The sequence below is a fragment of the Mustela nigripes genome, chromosome 14 (assembly GCF_022355385.1).
Source record: "Mustela nigripes isolate SB6536 chromosome 14, MUSNIG.SB6536, whole genome shotgun sequence".
Lineage (NCBI taxonomy): Eukaryota > Metazoa > Chordata > Mammalia > Carnivora > Mustelidae > Mustela > Mustela nigripes.
This window is the reverse complement of record NC_081570.1, coordinates 5,204,102-5,228,447: the sequence shown is the minus strand read 5'-3', so window position 1 is coordinate 5,228,447 and position 24,346 is coordinate 5,204,102. Positions and strand designations below refer to the sequence as shown.

General features: G+C 43.1%; 1 protein-coding gene across 3 annotated transcripts in view; it reads left to right on the top strand.

Moving 5' to 3' along the window:
* Positions 1–13,261: 13,261 nt before the first annotated feature.
* Positions 13,262–24,346, top strand: part of TNFRSF9 (TNF receptor superfamily member 9) — a 20,620-nt gene continuing 9,535 nt past the window's right edge. The window contains exons 1-7 of one of the 3 annotated variants that reach the window (XM_059374769.1): positions 13,262–13,349; positions 14,075–14,244; positions 14,982–15,089; positions 15,523–15,660; positions 16,098–16,164; positions 18,478–18,608; positions 19,127–19,261. In XM_059374769.1, the coding sequence (XP_059230752.1) occupies positions 14,130–14,244; positions 14,982–15,089; positions 15,523–15,660; positions 16,098–16,164; positions 18,478–18,608; positions 19,127–19,261 (694 nt within the window). In that variant the 5' untranslated portion in view covers positions 13,262–13,349; positions 14,075–14,129. Of the gene's footprint in view, positions 13,388–14,074; positions 14,245–14,981; positions 15,090–15,522; positions 15,661–16,097; positions 16,165–18,477; positions 18,609–19,126; positions 19,262–24,346 lie in introns of all 3 variants that reach the window. The other 2 variants (XM_059374770.1, XM_059374768.1) reach the window with 2 other exon arrangements.

Below are 24,346 nucleotides of genomic sequence, written 5' to 3'. Positions count from 1 at the left end.
CTGCGCAGACGCACGCCGCCCAGGCCTCACCTCCTGCGGGGCACCGATCGGCGCCGCTCGCTTGCTTACGTCACATCCGGCAGGACCCACCCAGAGCAGGCGCGGGGGAGCGCCGGCCTTTGCGAGTCGTTCCTGTGAGTCCAGGGATGTTTCCATATGGCGCCGCCAGCGTCTCGGGAATCCCGCTGGTTCATGCATCCTCACGAAGTTAACCCTTAGCTGGGCGCCGCAGCCCTGAATCGCGCGCTCCCTTCGGGAGCTCTGGCCGTTTGCTGTGAAGAGGCGTTTTCCTGGAGCGGAGTTGAGTCTTCACGCTTCTTATGCGCGCTCGAGGTCCCTTTCCTGGAGCGCCTTCCATGTCCCCTCCGACCTGTTCCCGCTCGTGTCCCCACGGTGGGCCACCCGTCCCCCGGTCCTGGGCGACTCTTAGCATTTCCCGTGGGTTAGTTTCTCAGAGCTGTTTTTCCCCCCAAGATCCCGGTGCTGCTGCTGCAGCCTCGGGATTCGAGCCCTGCTGAGTACATGGACCTGATCGGTGACACTTGTTTAAGTTAGAAACTCAAATTTTGTTAAAAGTTTGAACTGAATATTGATACTTGGACCTATTTCAGAAACCAAGGTGATAAACGTTACATTGACCAGATGGACTCCTATCCTTGTCCCCATGCAGTTCGTCCCCGCTCGCAGGCTCCCTGCGGGTAACCTTTTAGTTTCCTGAGCATCTTTCCAGGATTTCCTTGTGCAATCACAAACAGATACAGTTTTACTTCTTGCTTACGGAAATGGAGCAGACTGTATTGTTCTCCCCTTCTCTCCCTGCCACCACCACATGATGTTGGAGACCTTTCCTTCTCAAAAGGAACTTCCTTCTTTTCAGATAATATGCCACTGTGACATGTCTCAGAGTTTATCAGTGCCCTACTGATAAACATTTAGGTTATTTCCAACTTTTTTTTTTTTTTTTTTTCCTAAAGTAGGCTCCCTGCCGGGCATGGAGCCAAACCCCTGCAGCTTGAACTCTCAACCCTGAGATGAAGAACACCTGAGATGCTATCAACAGTCAGATGCTCAACCGCTGAATCACCTTATTCATATGTCCTACTTGTATAGGCAAAACTGGGGAGTAAATTCCCAGGAGTGGCGGATACATCCATCAACTCCATACAAGTTAAGTCACTTATCACTCGCCAGTAATATGTGAGCTCAAATAGTATTTTAAATACACTGGGTGTTTTGGAAGTTTCAGTTTAGCTATTAAAAACATGTATTTTCAAGAAATAACTTGCATGCCTTTGTTGGTTTACAAAGTGCTTTAATATATTTCATGAGATCCTTACAATGGTGGTGAGAGTGGTTTTTGCTAAGAATTGTACATAGATTTATAAATTGCAACACTGCACTATGCAAAATTCCTAAGTACCTTTAAATAAGGTACTTATTTGGCATTTTAAGAAAGCATTTTGGGAGTTCTGGAATGACTTTATCTTCAGCTGTTTACAGAGGAAGCAGGAAAAAGCCACCTCCTTTCAGTTTTGAAGTATGGTGGGAAATAGGCAAGGGGTTAGACATGTGTTTCAGAAACCAAGGAGGAATTTACGTAGATGAAGGAAGACCAAGCAAAGATGGGCTATTGTGTTCCAGTGCCCCACAGTAAACTCTTGGAAGGAGGCAGCCGTGCTGGTGGCTTGCTGCAGCATGAGATAGCCAGCATAGAACAACAATGGCAAGACAGATGGTCTTGGTGGTGAAAGGGAGGAGAGGGAATGAACCTGACTTAACACTCCTGAGACATCTACATCACCATCAAGATCTGAAATGGACCTGGGTCAGCATCGATTTTTATCAAATGAATACATTGCATATAGTGTTTACAACTCAAGTATTGCTTACGGTAGATTATCTTTTAGAAATATCCACTCTTTCCTCTTTCATCTGCATGAGTGGAGGATATTTCCTGCCCCTTGACTTTGGGTTTGACCTTGTTTTATTTATTTTTTTAAAAGATTTTTATTTTATTTACTTGAGATGGAGGAGGGGCAGAGGGAAGAGCAGACTCCCCACTAAGCAGGGAGCCTGATGTGGGGCTCAATCCCACGACTCCGGGATCACGATCTCAGCTGAAGGGTGACACTTAACCAACTGAGCCACCCAGGCACCCCCGGTCTGGCCTTGTTTTAGCTAAGAATGTTAACAGATGAGACCTGATTGAAGGCTTGAGAAGCATTGACCTGATGACCAGGTTTGCTCTGTTGTACATTTGCACTGTCATATAAAGGACTATCCTTCAGGGCTGCTACTGCTGCCCATTCAACCTGGGTTTCAGAATGAATACGTGCTCCCTCGGCCAACCTGTATCTGTGCCCAAGGCAGTCACCACAGCCAAATGGCAGACTTTAGTACTCAGATTTTGATATGACATAACAGCTCAGTGATACAGCATTAAAAGGCTCATAATGAAAAACAGCAGTCTTCTGACTCAGTCCTTCCTACCCGTCAACCCTGCTTTCCAGAGGCAAATATTTTCAGCTCTTTAAAATTAGTTCTTGTAATTGTCTCAATAGTTGACCCTTGAACAGCATAGGCTTGAACTACATGGGTCCGCACATATTTTTCAATGAACACAGTTCAGTACTCTCAGTGTATTTTCTCTTACTTAGGATTTTTTTTTTAAAAGATTTTATTTATTTGAGAAAGAGAGCGCAAGCACAAGCGGGCAGAGAGGCAGAGGGAGAAGCAGACTTCCCACTGAGTAGGAGATCCAACATGGGGCTCAATCCTGGGACTCTGGGATTGTGACCTGCTCCAAAGGCAGACACCCAACCGAGTCACCCAGGTGTCCCTTATGATTTTCTTAACAGTTTCTATTCCCTGGGTTATTTTATTATAAGAATACAGTATATATAAAATATAACAAAGTGTGTGTTAATTGACTGTTATTGAAATGCTTTCCGGTCAGCAGTGAACTATTACTTTTTTAAATAATTGTGGGGGGGGGGAGTCAAAGTTATATGCAAATTTCTGACTGCACAGGCTGCGGGGTGGGGGAGTGTTTGCTGGCCCTACATTGTTCAAGAGTCAAGTGTATTTTTAAACAATATTTTATACTATAATTTTTCTGTATTGGTTTTAGACATTGTATATTAACTTCCTGGAAAACATACTTTTCATTTCGCAGCTGCAGAGCCTGGGGTCTGGAGGGGTGAAATGACTAAAAGGACCTACAGAGTCTTGGTCAAATTCAGATATTCTGATACCCAAATTCACACTCTAGCCACCATAAACTCTTGTCAGTATTTCTTAATAAGTCCATAACACCCATGACACCCATCTTAACTTTCTAGCTCATAGTTATTTCTCCTCACACATTTGCAGAATAAAACAAAAAATTCAACCATTCACCAAAAAATGTAGCTTTATTACTGTCAGTGAAGACACCTTCTAATTCAGTCCCTGATTTCCAGGCAGGAAAACCTCATCCTATTCACTATTCAATTCTACATTTGGTAGGTCTTTATGCATTGCAGGACATGCAAACTAAAAGTCTCTGGCTGGTCTCAGATAGCCTAAAATCTTTTTATCGAAGGGCTTGAAACATTTAAAGATACTGTTCTGCCTTGATGAGCTCCTCATCCAGCAATGGAGAAATGATACTGATAATGTGAGTGAAGGAGTTCAGGACATGCTACCTCCAAATGTCACCTTGCCATATTATTTTTAGTTAAAGGCATTTTTTAAAACAAGAGGTGCAAGAAAGGCACTCAGATTCCCCCCCCCCCCCTTTTTTCATCCTGAAAGAAGAGGAAACTCTCAGGTGAGAGCTGCCCTCTCAGTGCCAAGAGGAAAGAACCACCACCAGAGAAGCACTTGAGTCTGGAAGAATTTGCACATGGAGACCTTGTTACAATAACCCTTATCTTCCTTCAGTCTCCCTGTTTTACTTTAGCTACTTTTCCATAGTTGCCACTCTTTGCTCAACTCTGTATGTAAACGTTTACCTTTCGCCACCTCTTTGGGTCTTCATTTTCTTATGAAGGCTTCTGGGTCTCCCAAAACTTAAATAACTTGTATGCTTTTGTTCTGTTAACCTTTTTATATTCATTTAATTCTCAGACTTTGCCAGAGACCCTAAGGAAACAGAGGTACAGTTTTTGCCTGCCCTACATTAACAACAGCCACCCGTGGCCATTCTGATCCTGCTTCCAAAAAACAACCCTCCCCCAAAGTAGCCTGATCACAATAAATAGCAAAGAAACTGCTGCCGGGTTACTTATTACTTTCCCGCTCATCACTTAACATTTCACATCTCATCTCACGAAATACTCAATTTTCTATGAATGTGGATGTTCTCTTTTCCCTCATTGATAGTACTTATTTAGCGTTTTGTCTTCTGTTTCCTTATCTGTTTCCCTCTAATCCTGTGAATTCAGTAGGACCTTCCTGTCTTGGTCACTGCTGAATCCCTGTCACCGGCGACAGCCCCTGGCCCATAGCAGGTGCTCAGTAAATACTTGCTAAGCCGTGTCTTAGTTCCACCCTGAAGATGTTCCTTCCTTTGACTATCGCTATGGATCAACGGTTTACATTTGTAGAACACTACAGTTTACAATGGGGCTCCAACCAGTTTCTCATTCCGATTTTATCTTCTTTTCCACATTAAACTCATTTCGCCGGACACCGAGTGGGAAATTTTATGTGCCGCGATTTTCATCCTTTCCCAGGTTCACTGAGAAGGGCGAGGGGCTGAACTGCAGTTCCTGGGTCGACGTTAGGCCCCTGCCGCCGCGAGTGAGGGTACTTTGCGACTGTCACTAAAGGCTGGCGCGGGCAAGCCTCGGAGAGGTCCGGCAGAAACGGCGAATTTCCCCTCCGAGCCCCCAAAAGGTTAGGTCGGCGAGACGGGAGAAGAGTGGGCGAGCCCTGACATTTGAGGCAGCGCTGGCGCAAGGGGGAAATTCTGACACCGAGGTGTGTGAGGGGCCGGGGGAGTGGCTTCGCCTCTGCTCCCAAACTGTGTGAAAGCCCCCCGAGCGTGGGCCACCCGGCGCCGCTCCCACGGCCGGCCGGGGCCCAGAGGCCGGCGGCAGACCCGCAGTGACGTCAGGCCCGCTTCCGGCGGCCGGGGCCGGCGGTCGGCGGCGGCGCCCGGGATTGGCCGAGCCGCGCCGCAGGGGGCGGGGCAGCGCGCGTTCCCAGCCACCCGTGCGGCGCGCTCGAGCCTGTGGCGGCCCGCCTCGGTCGGCCCTGCCGGCCGGAAGTATCCCAACGGCCTCCCGGCCGCGGCGAGGTCACCGTCGCTCCTCGGCGACCCCCCGAACTTCCGGGCGAGATGGCGGCTAGCGTAGGCGGGGCAGGAAGTCGGCCCTTCCCGCCCCCGCATCCCAGATTGGGTTCGGCGGCGGGCGGTGACCGGCGCGCAGGTTCCCGCGCCCGGGAGCGCCGCTGCGTGCGGGGGGCCGGTCGCCCAGCGGCGGCTCTCTGCAGAGGCTGCGGAGCCCCGCGCCGGAAACGCGGCCGCGCCGTGGCCCCGTCCGCTCCCATCTCTCCCTGGCTCTCTGTGGAGCACCGCGCCCTGCTCTGCTGTTCACTGCCATCCTAACGGATTAGGGTCTGATAGGGATTTCGATATGGGGTTGTCAGAAGCGTTAAAAACACCTTTCATTTGCGAAGTGTGAATAGTAATGCCCGCAGTTTGGTGAGGTCGTCGTGACGTCCTAATCTAGCAGAACGTTCTGAGTCCTTGCTGCTGCCCTTTGGCTGTAGCCTGTATCCCCCTCACTGCACGTAGTGTTAAGCTGGGGCTGCACCCACGGTGAAAACTGTTCCCGGCAACCTTTGGCTGGGCTGCCGGGTGCTGTGGACCTGCAGGCTTTGGCAGCGCCTGCCTAAGCAAGGGATTGTAGTCAGGGTATGCAGCGATGTTCCAGTCCCTCTCCCTCCACACTGGGGTTCCTTCTCTTCCACATTCTTAATCTCTTACTCTCCCTCACTCATTTTCTTTTTGTTCCTGGTACAGAAGGTACCCTGTGCTTTGTCTCCTCCGTGCTCTGGCACAAAGCAGTTCCCCCTAACTGGAATGCATCTGCGTCCCTACAAGCCTTTCAAGGTATTCTCCGTTTTGCAAAACCCAGCTGCAGTGCAGAGCGATCCAGGAGACCCTATAAAGTATTCCTATAGTACTTTGTTCTCCTGTTACAGTACCTGTAAGGCTGGGCGGCCTTATCATAGTTATTTGTGCGAACTTCCTCCCTCTCTAGGGTGTGAAGGCTGTTGGCATGGGGCCTTACCTAGCTACACCTCACAAGACAGCAGAACTCATTCAAGAAGCTTTGAGTGCCTGTCATGTGCCCAGCGCGGCCCAGGGAGCTGGGGAAACAGTGAAAAACCCCGTCCTCTCCGACCGCGCCCACCTCCCTGAGAGTAGGACAAAACAATAAGCGAATATGGCGATAACTGTGTGTCATGTGCTGATATGTACAATCAAGGAAAGTAGAGGGATGAAAGGAGTTGGAGAGGAACAGGGAGAGGAGGAAACCTAGGTTAGACAAGGGGACAAGTCATCTGGAAAGTGAGACCATGAGAGAGCAGCAGAGAAGGGCCCTGGAGCCGGTGTGTGCTCCCTCCATCAAAGAACAGCAGGGCAGGCATCCTTGAGGGGAGTGGAAGGACGCAAAGTGGGAGAAGTGACAGGTCAAATCCTGTGCACGCTTGCATCAGACATTCAGTAAATGCTCATGAATCGAATTTATTGATTTGATAAGGGAGAGAGAATAATGTAATGTTAGTAACATCAAGACTTGGAAATTGCTAGAGTGGAATAGACCTCCTAGGCACATACTGGTGTTCCCAACTTACATGTGTGTCCGTTAGAACTCTTACTTAGTGCGGTGGCATTTAACTGAAATAATATCCCCATGAAAACCGATGGTTTATGCAGCAGTCTGCCACTGTAATGGAAATCTGGAAGAAAAGGACACAGATTTTCAGGGATGAAATGGATTGACATGTGACTGGAGTCATTTGGTAGAGAATAGCAATCACCCTTGAAAAGCTCAGATAGAGGGGATGCCTGGGTGCCTCAGTTGGTTGAGTGTCTGCCTTCGGCTTGTGTTATGATCCCAGGGTCCAGGGGTCAGGCTCTCTGCTCAGCGAGGAGCCTGCTTCTCCCTCTACTTCTGCCTGCTGTTCTACCTACTTGTGTGCTCTCTTTCTCTCTCTGTCTGTCCAATGAATAAATAAATAAAATCTAAAAGAAAAAAAGTTCAGAAGGAAACAAAATCCGTCTTCTGATGTCTTGCTTTTGATTTGGAAGAAAAAGAAAACTTATATGTTAGTTGAGTTTGTGAAATAATTGGATATATTTGTGTATTTGTTCATTATAAAAACACTATCCTTTAAAAAACAAAACAAAACAAAAAAAAACCCACTATCCTTCCCCAGGGCTAAGGTGAATGCTAGGGAGAGTGGCCACAGGCAGAAGCTGGCTTTCAGCAGAAAGTCATAAGCTTCAAGACAACTTTGCTTGTTGGGATGATTTTTTTTTTTTTTTAATCACAGTTGTCACTTGCAGCCCAAAGAACATTTCCCCCTAAGTGGCCTGTGGCAGCGATCTTCAGTGGGATTTTAAATATAGAACACTTGTGTACTTAATAATTTTTGGTTACATGCTCTTAGATTTTTAGAAGTCAATCTAGCTTCCTCCAGAAAGTGGCTACTACTGATTGCACTCTTCATCATCTTTCTCAAAGTTGAAATCGACTGTCAGTTTATTGGCAATCATTCACATAGATGAGCTCAAATGTGGTTTCCGACTCAGCTCTCAAACCACGACATCGGCAGTCTCAGGTTCCGCTGCTGAGTCAACAGAGCTTTTTTATTCATTCACAGGAATGAATAGCTCCTGAGTTAGCCAGGACTCCAATGTCGGAGTGAAAACAGCTGGAGTTCCGGCGCTGGCTTCTTTGCCTAACTGCAGCTGTTGGTGTGTCGGCTAGATCTGCTGTCCTGATTCCAGCCTGTCAGTGTCTAAGCCCAGCTCTGCCCCGTGCTGGCGGGATGATCCTGAACAGATCCGAGGACCCTCATGCCTCGTCCCCCACCTATACAATGGGGATAACTTCACAGGGTTATTCTAAGGGTGAAAGGCATTAACAGAGATGAAGTTACAACAGTGGCCCGTAGTGGACACTCCAAGGCTTCCATTGACACTTGGCTTGGTCACCTGAATTTCTTCCAGCTTCAACACTGGAAGAGTAACAGTAGTTCTTGCCTTGTAGAATTGCTAAGAGGCTGAATAGTATGCCAAGTGCAACGTCTGAAATGCAGGAAGCAACCGTAAGTGTTGGCTATTCTCAAGTACTAGAAAACATTTGTCATGGTCACAATCTGTTTAAATTCACTGGGAAGGGCCCATAGGAGAGGAACAGAGAAAGCGATAGACCATAAGAACATGCCATCTTGATGGGGATGATGAGGGATACAATTTGTATAGATGGATGAGCTCTTGCCTTAAGTTGTGGTGACAAGATCCACGTAAGGATTCAAAAGAAGAATGAACTGAAGACTAAGCAGGTTCCCAGATCTAAAGCTAAGCATTGAGTATATCCGTCTCAAAGCAAGATATAAAAGGCTGCAAGAAGGCGAGGTACCGGGCTTGTGATCCCGGGGTCCGCGGAAGACCAAGGGGCACTGATAAAACTCAGGGGTCTGTGAACTTGGATGGGAAAAATTACGTCTTTTATTTTCACTAACTTCCAGCAGAAATCTAGCATTTCCTTCAATCTTGAATTTAAAAATCAACAGAGCATAGCCAGAGGCATGGTATCTATGATATCACACCAGTGGAAATCAGTTATTTTCATATCACGTTACAGTTATTGCAGATATCCAAAATACCATTTACACTCATGATTAATTTGAAATTATGACTCATGGTTAATCTGAAATTGTGACAGGTGTGCGTTAATGACGAAGTCCACATAGTACCACATTGCAAGTTGGCCTTTTAAGTATTTCATGAGTAGATTTCAAAACACTTAGTTTCCTATGGAATCCTTTGTATTGTATTTTACAAACTTAAGAACATTATCCGGTGAGGGGTAAGCACAGACAGAGATCACAGGATGAAGAGACACCGTGCACAAAAAAAGGCTAAGAATCCTTGTCAAGAGCATGAACTCCAGAGCCACACAGTGAGGTGAACCCTTTCTCTGCTCCTTACCAGCCCGGTGACACTGGACAGGTTACCCAGCTTGTCTCTGTCCCAGTTTTCTCATCTGTAAAGTAAGGACAAAGGCTATTGGAAGGTATAATTGGGAAAATGATGTAAGCATGTAGGATAATGCCTCACAGGGAGTAAGCACTCTGCAAATGTCAGCCATCGGCAGAAAAGCATCTCGTGGGAGACCCAAGGAAGGGAAGGGTACACATGCCAGAATGATTTCCCAAGGGAGAGAGAGAAAGAAAAGGTTAGGGCATGAGGAGGTAGGCGGGCTATGAGACTGGAGTCAACAAACTCATGCATTCATGTCCTCATTCATTCATTCATTCAATAAAGGTTTCTTGAATGCCTGCCACGGGCCTCTCGATGCTTTTGCTAACACTTGTGGAGTCTGGAGCAGGAGTAGTAGAAATAGAGCTCACATACCATATGTCTGAATATTTAACAGTGGCAAATCAAGCTAAAGATGTGTTAAATGTGTTCTGTTTTTCTACTCCAACAGAGATGTCTTCAAAATAACAATAGTAATTGTTGGGAAAATGCCAATGATAACTGAATTTAATTATTGCAGTTAACTGAATGGACTTGGATGGTCTGGGAATGTTTAATGGGCGGTAAAGACAGATAATTCATAAGTTTTATGTATTTGCTCCATAAAATTTTCTTTTTTCTTGCCTTTATTTCATTTTTTTAATTGAGAAATTCACATAATTTGTGTCTTGTCAACAGGGCTGATAAAAGAGTAAAAAACCATATAATTGTACTCAAAGCATACAGAATTTATATGCATGCAATGTAAAATGTAAATGTAAATAAGAATTTTTTCAAATAAAATTATTTTTCATGTTTGTTTTTAAAAAGCTATTCTATTAAAAGCTTTAAAATTATCTATTAAAATAAAAAAAATAATTGATAAACATCTAATAGCCAAAATTATTTCAATGTATCTGAGGCTTTTTATTTTTGAAATGTAATTAAGTTTCATTAATTTTTTTTTTTTTTTGAGAGAAAGCATGTGAGTGGGGCAAGGGTGGGTAGGGGGAGAGGGAGAGAGGATCGCAAGCAGGCTCCACACTCAGCGTGGAGCCCAACACGCAGCTCATTCTGACGACCTTGAGATCATGACCTGAGCCGACATCAATAGTCAGGCACTCAAGTGACTGAGCAATCTAGGTGCCCCTACTTGTTTATTTATTTAAATGATCTCTGCACCCAACATGGACTTGAACTCATGACCCCAAGATTAAGAGTCACATTCTGTACAGACTGTACAGGTGCTCCCAACCCTGCAGTTCTTATGTTACTTACTCTGCATATACATATTTAAAAGTAATATGAATAAATATTGCAAAGGGATCCTCAGACTTCATGTGCAACTGTTATGAATTCCACGCTAATCCACAAGAACTCCCAGAACCGCAAACAGGAACATTAATAAGATCAAGAAGATGGACACTTGGGACTTCTGGAAACTCTACTTGCCGTAAAATTCTTGCAACATAATAGGTTACATGAGAATCTGTTACATCCCAGGTATTGCAAAAACAATAGATTATACGAGAATCTATTATACTCCAAGGATGTGGCTAACTAATTTGCCTCTCCCAGCTGCAGCACTCTGGGGCTCACACCGTACCTGCCACTCTGAGGCCATAGCCCAGAACAGAGATGCTATCACCATGTGTTTCTCGGCCATAGACCAAGAGCCACGCTTACCTTTGGTTAGTGTGGATAGCACGTGCCTCAGGTTAACTACAAAATTTGCCTTAGCTTCCTGTGATGATTTTATCAAACAAGAGTATGTTAAATGATCAGTATACAACTCCTTAAACCCTTGAATGGAACTGTGCATAGCCTTCAGCAGACTGTGAAGCAGTTGACTTTGTGTAACACAGGCGGGGGAACTAATCTTGAGAATCTTTCCTCTCAGTAAAGACTTTTATGTCGCTAGCCCTGCCTGAAAAAGTGAGTTAATTACTGTGCTGGGAAATGACAGACGTCACTTTCAGAGGAGGTATTGTCTCCGCCCACAGACTATCCAAAAGGTAGATTAGTAAGTAACATTAGTAACATTTAGTTAAATGAAAATAGAGTCCAGTTAAATGTCACACGGCAAAGTTAAACAGAGGACCACATGTAAATGAGGAGGCACTTTGATTAGATGGGTGACTTTGAAAATGTTAGGTGATCAGCAATGTCATTTTTTTATGGTATGAAAACTCCTACTTGGGGCCAATTCTCCTGAAACCAGTGGAGGAGATCCCATAATTATCACAGGTAAAGTGAGTCTCCGAGGACTCTCAGAATTTGGGAATAAGTTCTGTGGACAACCCAAGCATTTTCCTTCTCTTTGGCTACTTGCTCTGGTTCCCTTACTGATCACCAGCCTGGGAGCTAAGGAAGGAAAATTTTAAAGCAGTAAGTCTTGCAATAACAGTTACTGTTTTCTTGAGACCTACGTGCCAGGTGTCTTTTGGATGAATCTATGGATGTGGAATGTCCAGAGCAGGTAAATTCACAGAGACAAAAAGCAAACTTGTGGTTACCAGGGTCAAGGTTGGGGTGCAGTGGGGAGTGGCTGCTCATGGTTATCTCTGGGGAGTGATGAAAATGTTCTGGAATGATATCCTGATGATAGTTGTACAACATAGTGAATATCAGCGAATTCTGTGAAACAAGCACTTTAAAATTGTAAAATTTATGTCGTGTGAGTTATTTCTTAATTTTTTTAAAGGTGACTTCTGGTGAGGTCCCAGTAGTCTGGATAGTGGGCTATAAGATCTAGGTTTCCTTTAGTGGACAACAGGGAGGCACTGAAAGTTTCTAAGAAGGGTGGCGGTATGATAGGGGTTGTGGAAACATGTAAAGTGCTCACTGCAGAGCAAGTGTTTAATAAACATTAGCTCCCTCCTCCCCTCTTTTCCTCCCCAATTTGACACTAAGCCCTAGAGTGTCTCCTGGGAGAAAATAGGTCTTTTCTCTTTGGCTCCTCATGGAAAGCCACCTGATTTAGTTGAAACCACTCTTGTTATAGTTTCCCTGGTTGTCTTCCTAAGGATGCCCTAGCCTCCCAATGCTGGACAGGTTCATCTTAGTGTCCCTGGAGCGTCTTCCTCCTCTTCCTCCCTCCTCCTCTCCACCCCTCCTTCCTCTCGTTCTCCTGCACTCCTCTTCCTCTTCTTCTTCCTTTTCAGTTTTTTTAAGTTTTTTTATTTGTTTACTTAAGCAATCTCTACACCTTACATGGGGCTTGAACTCAGGACCCCGAGATCAAGCGTCGCATACCTTTCCAACTGGCCCAGCCAGGTGCTCCTTTTCTCCCCCGACCTTTTAAAATTGAAACAATGGTTTTCTTTAATTAAAACAACAACAACAACAAACCCTCGTAGATCTCAACTTTATCCAAAGCCATCCGCCATATAAGTTCTATGTCTTCCTTGTCTCCACTTCATTTCTCCCTTCTTCTTCCCCCATCTCACCCACAGAGCAAGGAGCCCAGTAGAGCTCTGGTTGCCCTGGGTTCCAATCCCCGCTCCCCATCCTGCTGATTATCTGGCTAGATTCAAAGGCACAATGTTCTCATTTGCATAATGCTACTCTAATGATAATGATAATGTCAACTTCTGGGGTTCTTTTGAGGATAGTATTCATTTAAGTGCTTATTAGAGTGATGCCTGGTACATCAGCAGCCTCAGCGATTATGGCTGGAGCATCATATTATTATAGGGCAGGGGGTAGGGTATGGCAAAAGTACTGACATTTCTTTAGAAGTGGATTTCATCCCTCAAATCTCAAATATGTATAGGACGCATTGAAAGACTTTCACAAGGACTTTAATGACAACATCCTGGTCCCGAAGTCATCTGAGAGATATCCTAATAGTACATAGCTGCTTCCAAGAAATGGTTTTTAAGAGCCATTATCAAGGGATGGTGAGGGCTCTGGGGATTTTGGGGTCAGCAAACATCAAATGGGCGACCTCACAGAGTCGCGTTGGGGATTTCCCATGAGGCCCCCGCCCCCAGCTGAGTCACCAAACCCCTGTGTCTGACTTGCAGAGAAGGAGAGGCACAACCTCACTGCTCTGAAGTTGAAGGAGTGGAAAGTTCTTCACCAGCCCTGAGACCTCAAGGTTTGTCCATTTGGGCCAGTCGGGGGAACGGAGTTGGGGTAAGGACAGACGCTTTATTCCGTTTCTCCATGTCTAAGCTTTTTGCCCTTTTAATTTCTAATAAGTTTTATTCCATAGTCTATTAAATAAAGATCAAGCACCTGGCCTAAGGAGATTTCTTACTTCTTAGTTCTCTTACTATATGAGCTTCAAATCTCAAAATAGGCAAATATATGCCAATTAAGAAAATGTGATCATGAGTTGAGCAGAGCGGTGCTTCAGCATTTTAACAATGTTGAAATGTTCACATGTTGTTGTGACAACAGGGAAAGAGTCATGAGATATCTCCCCACTGAGCTACACTGTTAGATAGGACTGACGGATTGTCATTTGAAGAACCTTATCTCAGAGCCAGCAAACAGCTGGCATTGTTGAAATCTGGAAGAAATGCTAAGTGTCTATGAAAGTCCCCAAAAATTCTTGTTATTGTTATTTCTCCATTTTGGCAAAACATGTTGGAGAGTGCACGCTTAGATTTTGGCAAACTTGCACAAAGCTATGTGTGTAGTCTGGTTTGTCTTATCATAGAACTGTCCATGCATTTGCCAGCTTTTCCATAATCTCCCATCATTAATTGTTTCTGAAAATCCCCGAGTTATCATGTGGATGGCATAGGTAATGGTTGAAATGTAGATAATCCTAAAAGGAGAAACCACTTCATTCTTGGAAATTTTTACCTTTTGCAGACGGGTGTTTGTGAAACCAGCTACCCTTGGAATCTTCTTTGGTCGTATCATATCTATGCAAGATTTCACCATGGGCAGTGGCTATTTCAACATAGTGGCTGCTGTATTATTGGTCATGAATTTTGAGAGGACAAGATCAATACAGGATTCCTGTAGTAAATGCCCAGCTGGTAAGAATCAAATGAACATGTGTGTTTGATCTGTTCTGTTGAACTCATGGTTCAGGTAGTCTAGTAGTCAGGGTTACTAAGTTCTGTTTTGATTTTTTTTTTATTCATTCACTTACAAATATTTCTTGCATGCTGCATCTTGGCTGTGTGAATGTGGCTGTGTCACTTAATTCCCTGTGCCCCAGCTTTGGGATCTGGGGATAATGAAAGAACCTATCTTATAGCTCTGCTGGGAGGATCCTATGCTAGGTTCTGAGCAGTGCATGGCACAGGGCAAGACCTCAGTAAATGTCAGCCTTATCTGTGAGGACCTGTACTCAGCCTGGGGAGCACAGCAGAGATTAAGAAGGGGCAGGGGGCTTCGTAGAGTGGGGAGAAGCAGACACATGTACATTTTAGTATCCTGATGAAGGGTGCTGATCTCCTGAATCCCATCATAGGGATCTCCTGGATCAGTGAAGAGAAATTCATTTTTGTTCAATAGTTAAAGGAAACAGTTTTCTTTCTTTTGGTTTATTGCAATATCGACACTTTGTTATTTATAATTCTGTGGCCATGCTAAGGGAAATCTTGCAAAAGTGTAATTATAATTATAAAAGTCAATCAAAATAAAGTGTATCACTGTACCACCTAGAAACTAATCATTGTTTCTTACTCTAGTTTTCTTGTGAACTTCAGAATGCTTTGGGCGATGGCTGTGCATTGTCAAACAGTATACCCATTATCTACCTTCTTAGGGACTTTCTGTGGGAAAAGCGAGGGTCAGATCTGCATTCCTTGTCCTCCAAATAGTTTCTCCAGCACCAGTGGACAAAAGTCCTGTGTCATATGCAGGCGGTGTGAAGGTATGATTTAAAAGATGTATGTTGATCCAGATATGTGTTAGAATGACAGGTTTTTGTTCCCTAGTGTGTTGACCTCTCTGGAGAATGTTAAGTGTTAACAGATTCCTCCGTCACAAGGCAGGTCCAGTAAAATAATCTGCTGTAAAAGCAATAATCTGTAGATTGACCTTTTAAATATTAGAGGACACACTCATTTGATGAGAAAGAAGCATTTAATTAGGTAAATATAAAAATGTCTTCTATAGAGATTTAAAAATGAACTTTATACTTTAAGGTCAACAAGAACATTGTAGGAGTAAGCATGGTTTTTGCGGGGGAGGATTGTTTTTCTTTTCTTTTTTTTTTTCTTTCTTAGCATGGTTTTTACTGCAGAACATCAATTTGCTTCCTGGAGTCAGAGGTCAAGTGTAATATAACTTGGGAAATTTTGTAGGTGTTTTCAGGACCAAGAAGATGTGTTCCCCCATCAGCAATGCAGAATGTGAGTGCATCTCAGGATTCCACTGCTTGGGGACAGGATGTGCCATGTGTGAACCGGATTGTAAACAAGGTCAAGAATTAGCCAAGGAGGGTAGGTTTGCTTTTCTTCAATCTAGGGCAAGTCTGCTTATCTAGACATACGTCATTAGTTTAGGTCTCAGTCCTTTGACTATAAAGTAACACATAGATGAGTAGAACCTTAAAGTAACATGCAATGAACCACTGACTCAAGCATATATTTACAAAATTACTTTTTGATCAATGGAAATAATTTGAAACCACAATATTTGTTATTCACCAGGATCATGCATTTTCATACATTTCATACATTTATACACAATCGTCTATGTACAATTAGAACAACAACTTTAGTTATCTTCAGGTTTTGTTTCCCGAGGTATTGTTGAGCAGACTGTGGCGATTGTATTGTTAATGACTTTATTATTGTGTGATTATGTTCATCACAGGAAAAGTTATGAAATTTTAAAAATATTCCCCTTTTTAATTGTTGCTTTAATTTTTATGCAGGTTGTAAAGACTGTCGCTTTGGGACATTTAATGATCAGAAACACGGCAGCTGTCAACCCTGGACAAAGTACATATAATTTCCTTTTGCTTTCAAAATAGAGAATCTGGCTTAGCCTTTTCGGTTTATGTATCTATTTTTTATGAAGTTATTTTTTTTAAGATTTATTTGTCAGAGAGAGAGAGAGCGCACAAGCAGGGAGAATGGAAGGCAGAAGGAGAAGCAGGCTTTCTGTTGAGTAAGAAGCCTGACTAGGTCCTCAATCCCAGGACCCTGGGATCATGACTTGAGTTGAGGGAAGATGCTTAACTGACTGAGCCACCCAGGTATCCCTGAGTTAACATTTTTAAAGAGAAAGAATGTTATCACTGAAGTTTTTAAAAAATCTGCCTGCGGGAGCGCCTGGGTGGCTCAGTGGGTTAAAGCCTCTGCCTTTAGCTCGGATCGTGATCCCAGGGTCCTGGGATCGAGCCCCGCATGGGGCTCTCTACTCAGCAGGGAGCCTGCTTCCTCCTCCTCTCTCTCTCTCTCTGCCTGCCTCTCTGCCTACTTGTGATCTCTGTCAAATAAATAAAATCTTAAAAAAAAAAAATCTGCCTGGGGCTCTGGCTGATGTCCATCGGTTGAGCGTGTGACTCTTGATCTCAGGGTCATGAATTCCAGCCCCATGTGGACATGGCACCTACTTAAGTCTATCAAGTATAGGCATAGAACAGCATACAAATAGGCAGTGTGTGAACAGTATGAGGTTGTAGTACTTGGATACACAGAGTGAGCATTTTCTCCAGAAACAATGCCCAGAGCACTTAGATCAAATTTGCTGGAACTTTGCTACTGTCTGCCCCAGCTGTTCCGTTCTGTTTCCTTCCAATCTCCTTGCTGCCTCTTGCTTTTCCTCACTGATCACTGAGCCCATCTTCAAGGGTGCAAGGCCAGCACTGAGAGTGATACAAGAAGGGTAAACTATGTTTTCTACCCTCAAAAACCCAACACCTACTCGGGCAAACAAGACCATCACGGAAGTAAAACAGCCAACGGCATCCATGGAAACAGGCCTGTTGACCTGTGTGATCAGGAGCAGAGCTACTCAGAGCGTGGTCTGAGAACAGGTGCTGGCACGCCGACAGTTTGTGGTACCTGCAGCAGGAACACGACACGCTCCGAGAGTGAGCGTTTAGAAATGTGTAAGGCAACTGGCAGAGTCATGTGTGTCTGTCAGCTCATAAAGATTGAGGGCTTGTATTTTGTATGCCTTCGTTCTGTTTTTTTCATTCTATTTTCTTACTAGAAAATCATGTTGATTATTATTTTACATTTAGATTCTTAGGTTTTATAGAAATATTGGTTTGTACAGATTGGGAATTTTTTTTTAAGGTCTTTTAACACAAATAGTTCAGAGAGGTCAATGAGTCTGCATGGAGAGTGGGATTGAACTTGTTTCAGAGGAAGAGTGAGTTTGCATCAGGTAACAGGATGAGGGAAAAGACACAGGACAGTGATGATGGTGGTGGCATCAGTGATGGTGATGGGGGTGGATAATGGGGATGGTGATGGTGGTGATGGTGATGATAGCTACCATTTATTGGGATGTGTGGGTCTGGGTTCATAAAGCCCAGCCCCTGCAAGTGTGTCCCTGGGACCATTCATTTACTTTTCACAACAGTCCTTGGGAGTAAATACACCTTCTCTTACAGATGAGAAAACAGGCTTAGAGAGATGTTCTTAACCTGTCCATGGTCATTCTGCACAGGGAAAGACACCGGCCTCAAATCCACGTCTGTCTGATGCCAACACATCATAGGATTAGGAACTCAACCCTTATGCTAGGTTGTCTGTCCTTCATATATGGTCAAATATGCTTAAGAAATTAAGAGCGAGGGGCACCTAGGTGTCTCCGTGGGTTAAGTCTCTGCCTTCAGCTCGGGTCATGGTCTCTGGATCCTGGGATGAAGCCCTACATCGGGGGTCTTTGCTCAGCAGGGAGCCTGCTTCCCTGTCTCTCTCTGCCTGCCTCTCTTTCTGTCAAATAAATTAATAAAATATTAAAAAATATTTTAAACAACAACAACAAAAAAACATCTATAAAGAAATCGAGGGTGAGAGACTAGCCAGGCAAAACAGTCTGGGGAGAGTTGTGGGACAGGTTCCCCAGCCTGGGAAGAAAGAAGAATCCAGTTAGTTGGATGGAATAGGGTGAATTATGGAACTGTGAAAATTGGAGAAACGAGCCAGCCAAGTGTATGTTTTCCATAATATCTTTATACCCAGACCCACACATCTTTGCACTAGGCTACTTTCTTGGATGGAAAATGTCAATATTTTTAATTAGAATGACCTGTACCTAAATTAATTATTTGAACTCTTTTCATTGGGCTGTCTAAGCTGTTCCTTGGATGGAAAGTCTGTACTTGTGAATGGGACGAAGGAAAGTGATGCAGTATGTGGACCGGCGTTGGCTGACTTCTCTCCAGGTACAACCTCTGCCACCATGCCTGCCCCTGCAAGAGATCCAGGTAGCTGGTTCATTGTTATCTAACCAGAGTGGATGTATCATGGCTATTCTGATTGGAATTTATATCACCCCAATACTGTGATGCCTCACATCTCTGCCTGCAACGGGTACCTCCTGCATGCCTTCCTTCTTTTGTTCTGGCATCAAGAAACCCATCAAATTTTTTCAAGTGTTTGTCACGCAATCTGAGACGCATGTTAGTAATCAGAACAAGGTGAAACTACGCAGACAAACACTCCACCTTTGATAATGTCAGATTAAGGGGATTATAGAGTCCCATATTTTCCATATTCTAGAGAGGCCAAGCCACTTAATTTTTGTGGGCCTCTGGAAAAAAATATTTAGGTTTTTTTTTTAAAGTTTTCTTATATGCAAGGAAGTTTATTCAGTTAGCTGGTTAGAGATGCCCAAGGCACCACTTCTCCTTGTGATTAGGGATTTACCAATGTAACTATAAATATATGCATATTTGCAAAACTACATATCTGCATGCATTTCTCCTTTTGCTCTTTTTTAAAGGTCATACCCCGCAGACCATCGTCTTCTTCCTTGCACTGACATCGGCTGCTGTGCTGTTCCTGCTGTTGTTTCTAGTGCTCCGTTTCTCGGTCCTTAAACGTGGCAGAAAGAAACTCATGTATTTATTCAAACAACGTAAGACCCATATAAGCGTATTCAATATGAGCTCTTTTGAGGCAACACTTTTCACCGTAGAAAGGAAAAGATTCTTTTTTTTTTTTTTTTTGGTTAGTATAGCACAGAGGTTATCAAGGAGGGACAGTTTTGTCACCAAGGGGACATTTGGTAATGTCTGGAGACAGTTTTGGTGGTCACAACCTTGGGGGTGTGGAGGGCATCTAGTCGAAGGAGTTGGAGGTGCTGCTTAAATTCTACAACGTACAGGAAAACAGTTACCCCCCCCCCAGCTTTCACCAAAATCTCTGATTTAAAGAATCGTCCTTCACACAAATGCCTTGCCAAGAGTGGTGAGGAGTAATTAGCGAGTTGCGATGAAGCTGTAATGCATTTTTAAAATATTTTAGACCATTAAAAAAAACTTTATATTTTGAAATAATTACAGGTTTTACAGGAAGTTGTAGAGACAGTACAGAAAAGTCTCAGTTGTCGTTCATGGGGGTACATCTTCTGGAACTAGAGCACAATACGAAAACCAGGCAGTTGACATTGGCACGTTGTGTGTGTCAAGCTGTATGTCATTTGATCGCACGTGTAGACTGGCATAACCTCCAGTACAACCAATACAGAAGTATTCTCTCCCCACCAGGATCCCCTCTGGCTGGTCCTCTGTGATCACTTCCACTCCCTCCCTGTTCCTCCTGATAGCATAAGTCTGTTTTCCATCTCTACACTTTTTTTTTTTACGATTTTATTATTTATTTGACAGAGAGAGATCACAAGTAGGCAGAGAGGCAGGCAGAGAGAGAGAGAGAGGAGGAAGCTCCCTGCTGGGCAGAGAGCCCGATGTGAGACTCGATCCTAGGACCCTAGGATCATGACCTGAGCTGAAGGCAGCAGCTTAACCCACTGAGCCACCCAGGCGCCCCCATCTCTACACTTTTTTTAAAAAAAGATTTTATTTATTTATTTGCCAGAGACATTGAGAGAGAGAATGCACAAGCAGGAGGAATGGTAGGCAAAGGGAGAAGCAGGCTCTCCACTGAGTAGGGACCCCAAGGCAGAACTCGATCCCAAGACCCTGGGATCATGACCTGAGCTGAAAGCAGACGCTTAAGTGACTGAGCCACCCAGGCGTCCCCCTTCTCTACACTTTTGTCACTTAGAGAATGTTATATAAATAGAAGCATGCAATGTATAAGTTGATTATAAGCATGTGCCCTTTTCAGATTGCCTTTTTTCACTCAGCTTAATGCCACTGAGATCCTCCCAAGGCATGATGTGCTTCAACAGTGGGCTCTTTTTAAAATTTTTTTAAATTTTTTTTCTTTTTTACCACTGATCAGCATTCTGAGGCATCGTTGAACCAACTTCTGTTTGTTTGAACATTCACCAATTAAGGGACATTTTGATTGTTTCCAATTTTTAACTGTTGAATATCAAGCCTTTGTGAATAATCACGTAGAGGTTATGTGTGGACTGAAGTTTTCGTAGTGCTCACATAAATGCCCAGGAATGCAATTTCTGGGCCATGTGGTTTGTTGTTTTAAGAAACTGCCTAACTATTTTCTGGAGGAGTTGTACCATTTAACGTTCCACCAGTGGCTTATGAGCCATCATCTCTCCTCACCCTTGCCAGCATTTTCTACCACCACAGTTTCTTACCCAGCCATTTGAAGAGGAATACAGTGATAGCCCACTCTGGTCATCTGCCTTCCCCTAAGGGTACAATATCTTTTCACGTACTTGTTTGTTTGTTTTTTTTAAGGTTTTATTTACTTATTTGAGAGAAAGAGCAAGAGAGCACAAGCAGGGGCAGAGGGAGAGAGGAAGAAGCAGACTATCTGCTAAGCAGGGAGCCTGATGCGGGGCTCGATCCCAGAACCCAGAGGTCATGACCTGAGCTAAAGGCAGATGCTTAACCCACTGAGCCACCCAGGCATCTCTCACGTATTTATCTTCCACCTGTGTGTTTTCCCCAGTGAAATGTTCCTTCATGTCTTTGATCTGTTTTCTAATTAGACTTTTGTTTATTTTATATTGACATTGGAGAATTCTTGGTACCTGCTAGATGAGTCCTTCAGCACGTGTGTGGTTTGCGTTTCTGCCCACTCTGTAGCTCGACTTTTCCTCCTCTTCATGGAGTCTTCTGCAGAGAAAAAGGTTTTAATTTTGGTAAAGTACAATTTGCCAGGTGGGGTTTTTTTTTCCCCATTTATGGAGTCATGTCTGAGAACTCTTCAAATCCTGGATCGCAAAGATTTTTATTTTCTCCCATGTCATCCTCTAGATGTTTTACATTTGAACCTGTGGTTTAGTTTTAGCTAAGTGTTACATAAGGTGTGAGAGGTAGGTCAAGAATTTTTTTTTTTTCCCCCTAGGGATGTCTAGTTGTTCTGGCATCATTTGCTGAAAACACCATCCTTCCTTCATTGAATTGTTTTTGTGGCTTTCTCAAAAAACAGTTAGCTATACTGGTGTGGGGGCTATTGCTGGTTTTTCCCTCTTGTTCCACTGATCTGGGTGTTTATTCTCTGCGGGTACCACACTGTCTTAATTACTGTGGCCATAAAACAGGTCTTGAAATTACGTGGAGGGTAGGAAGCTTTTTCCCCACTTCATTCTTCCTTTTCAAAATTGTTTTAGCTATTCTAGTTCCTTTGCACTTCCAAATAAATTTTAGGATAATCTTATCTGTAACTATAAAAAGTCAGCTGGGAGTCTGATAACAACCGTGGTAAATCTGTATATTAGTTTGGTGAGAAATTATGTCTTTACTGTGTTAAGTATTTATGTCTTAACATAGTAAAGACATTTCTTTTATTTCTTTTTCTTTTGTTTCTTTCATCAGCATTTTGTGGTTTTCAGCACACCAATCCTGTACGTATTTTGTTAAATTTAGGCTTTAGCATATACATTAAAAAAAAAATTCCACGTGGTATTTTATCTTAAATTTTGGTTTCCATCCATTCATTGTTATTCTATGGGTATAGCTGATGTTCATAGATTGATCTTGTATTCTGTGATTTTGCTGCACTTACTTATTAGTTCTAGGAGTGTGTTGTAAATTCTTTGGGATTTTACATGGACTATAATGTCATCTGCAAATAGAGACACTTTCGTTGTTTCCTTTGCAATCTGCATTTCTTTTATTTCTTTTTCTTGACTTACTGTGCTGACTAGAACTTCCAGCACTATGTCGGATAAAATTGAATATCCTTATTCGACAGGACTGGGATTGAATATCCCTGCCTCGCTTCTACTCTTAGGGAAAAAGCATTCAGTCTTTCACCAGTAAGTATGTTGTAGGCTATAGGTTTTTAGTAGATCTTCTTTACCAGGTTGAGGAAGTCCTTCCTCTATTTCTAGTTTTCTAATATTTTTGTAAAATCATGAATGAGTGTTTAGTTTTGTCATATGCTTTTTCTGCATCAATTGATATGATCATGTGACTTCTCTTCATCAGCCTAAGATGGAGGATTACATAGATTCATTTTTGAATATTAAATCAGCCTTGCATCCCTGGACTAAATTTCACTTGGTCATGGTATATAATCCTTTTTATATACTGCTTAATTGTATTAGCTAATATTTTGTTAAGAATTTTTAGGGTGCCTGGGTGGCTCAGTGGGTTAAGCCGCTGCCTTCGGCTCGGGTCATGATCTCAGAGTCCTGGGATCGAGTCCCGCATTGGGCTCTCTGCTCAGCAGGGAGCCTGCTTCCCTCTCTCTCTCTCTGCCAGCCTCTCTACCTACCTGTGATCTCTCTCTCTGTCAAATAAATAAATAAAATCTTTAAAAAAAAAAGAATTTTTATAGCTATATTCATGAAGGATAGCAGTCTGTGGTTTTCTTTTCTAGAATTGTCTTTGTCTTATTTTGGTATCAGAGTAATACTGGCTTCCTGAAATAAGTTGGGATGTGTTCCTTCTCTATTTTCTGGAAGAGATTGTGTAGACTGGTATTAATTCTTCTTAAGATAGATGGTAGAATTCTCTAGTGAAACTGTCAGGACCCAAACACTTTCTTTTTGGAGATTTTTAATTACAAAATCAATTTCCTTAATAATTACAGAACTATTCAGGTTATTCATAGTGAGCGAGTTGTGATTGTTCATGTTTTTTTAAGGAATTGGTCCACATTGCCTCTAAGCTGTGAAATGTATGTGTTTAAGTTATTCATATTATTTACTTAATTCTCCAATATAATTGTGGACTTATGTGTTTTCCTTTTTAGTTTTATCAGGTTTAGCTTTATTTATTTTGCAGCTTGATTGTCTGAGGTACACACAGTATTGCTAAATACCAGGTAAATCCTGGTCTCCTGGGTAAAGAGACTTCTTTAAAATTATAAAAGTTCCCTCTCCATGCTGGTCTTTTTTTTTTTTTTTTTTTGCTCTGAAATCTACTTTATCTTATATTAATATAGCCCTGCTTTAAAAAAAAGTTAGTGTATACATGGTTTACCTTTTTGCATTCATTTGCTTTCAACCTAACTACATTTTATATGTTTTTATAAAGATTTTATTTATTTATTTGAGAGAAGGAAAGAGAGAGAGAGTGAGAGTGCATGCACATGACTGAAGGGAGGGGCAAAGGGAGAGGGAGAGAGAGAATCTCAGACTCCACACTGATTGCAGATCCAGACACAGGGCTTGATCTCATGACCCTGAGATATGACCTGAGCAGAAACCCAGAGTCAGACCCTTAACCAACTGAATCACCCAGGTGCCCCCATTTCATACTTGGAGTGAATTTCTTGTAGACAACTTATATCAGTCACTCTACTAATCTCTGCCCTTTAACTGATATATTTAAGCCATGTATATTTAATGTAATTATCCATATGTTTGGGACTTAAGATACATTTTATTTATTTTTTTACTTTTTTATAAACATGTATTTTTTATCCCCAGGGGTACAGGTCTGTGAATCGCCAGGTTTACACACTTCACAGCACTCACCAAAGCACATACCCTCCCCAATGTCCATAACCCCACACCCCCTTCTCCCAACCCCCCTCCCCCCAGCAACCCTCAGTTTGTTTTGTGAGATTAAGAGTCACTTATGGTTTGTCTCCCTCCCAATCCCATCTTGTTTCATTG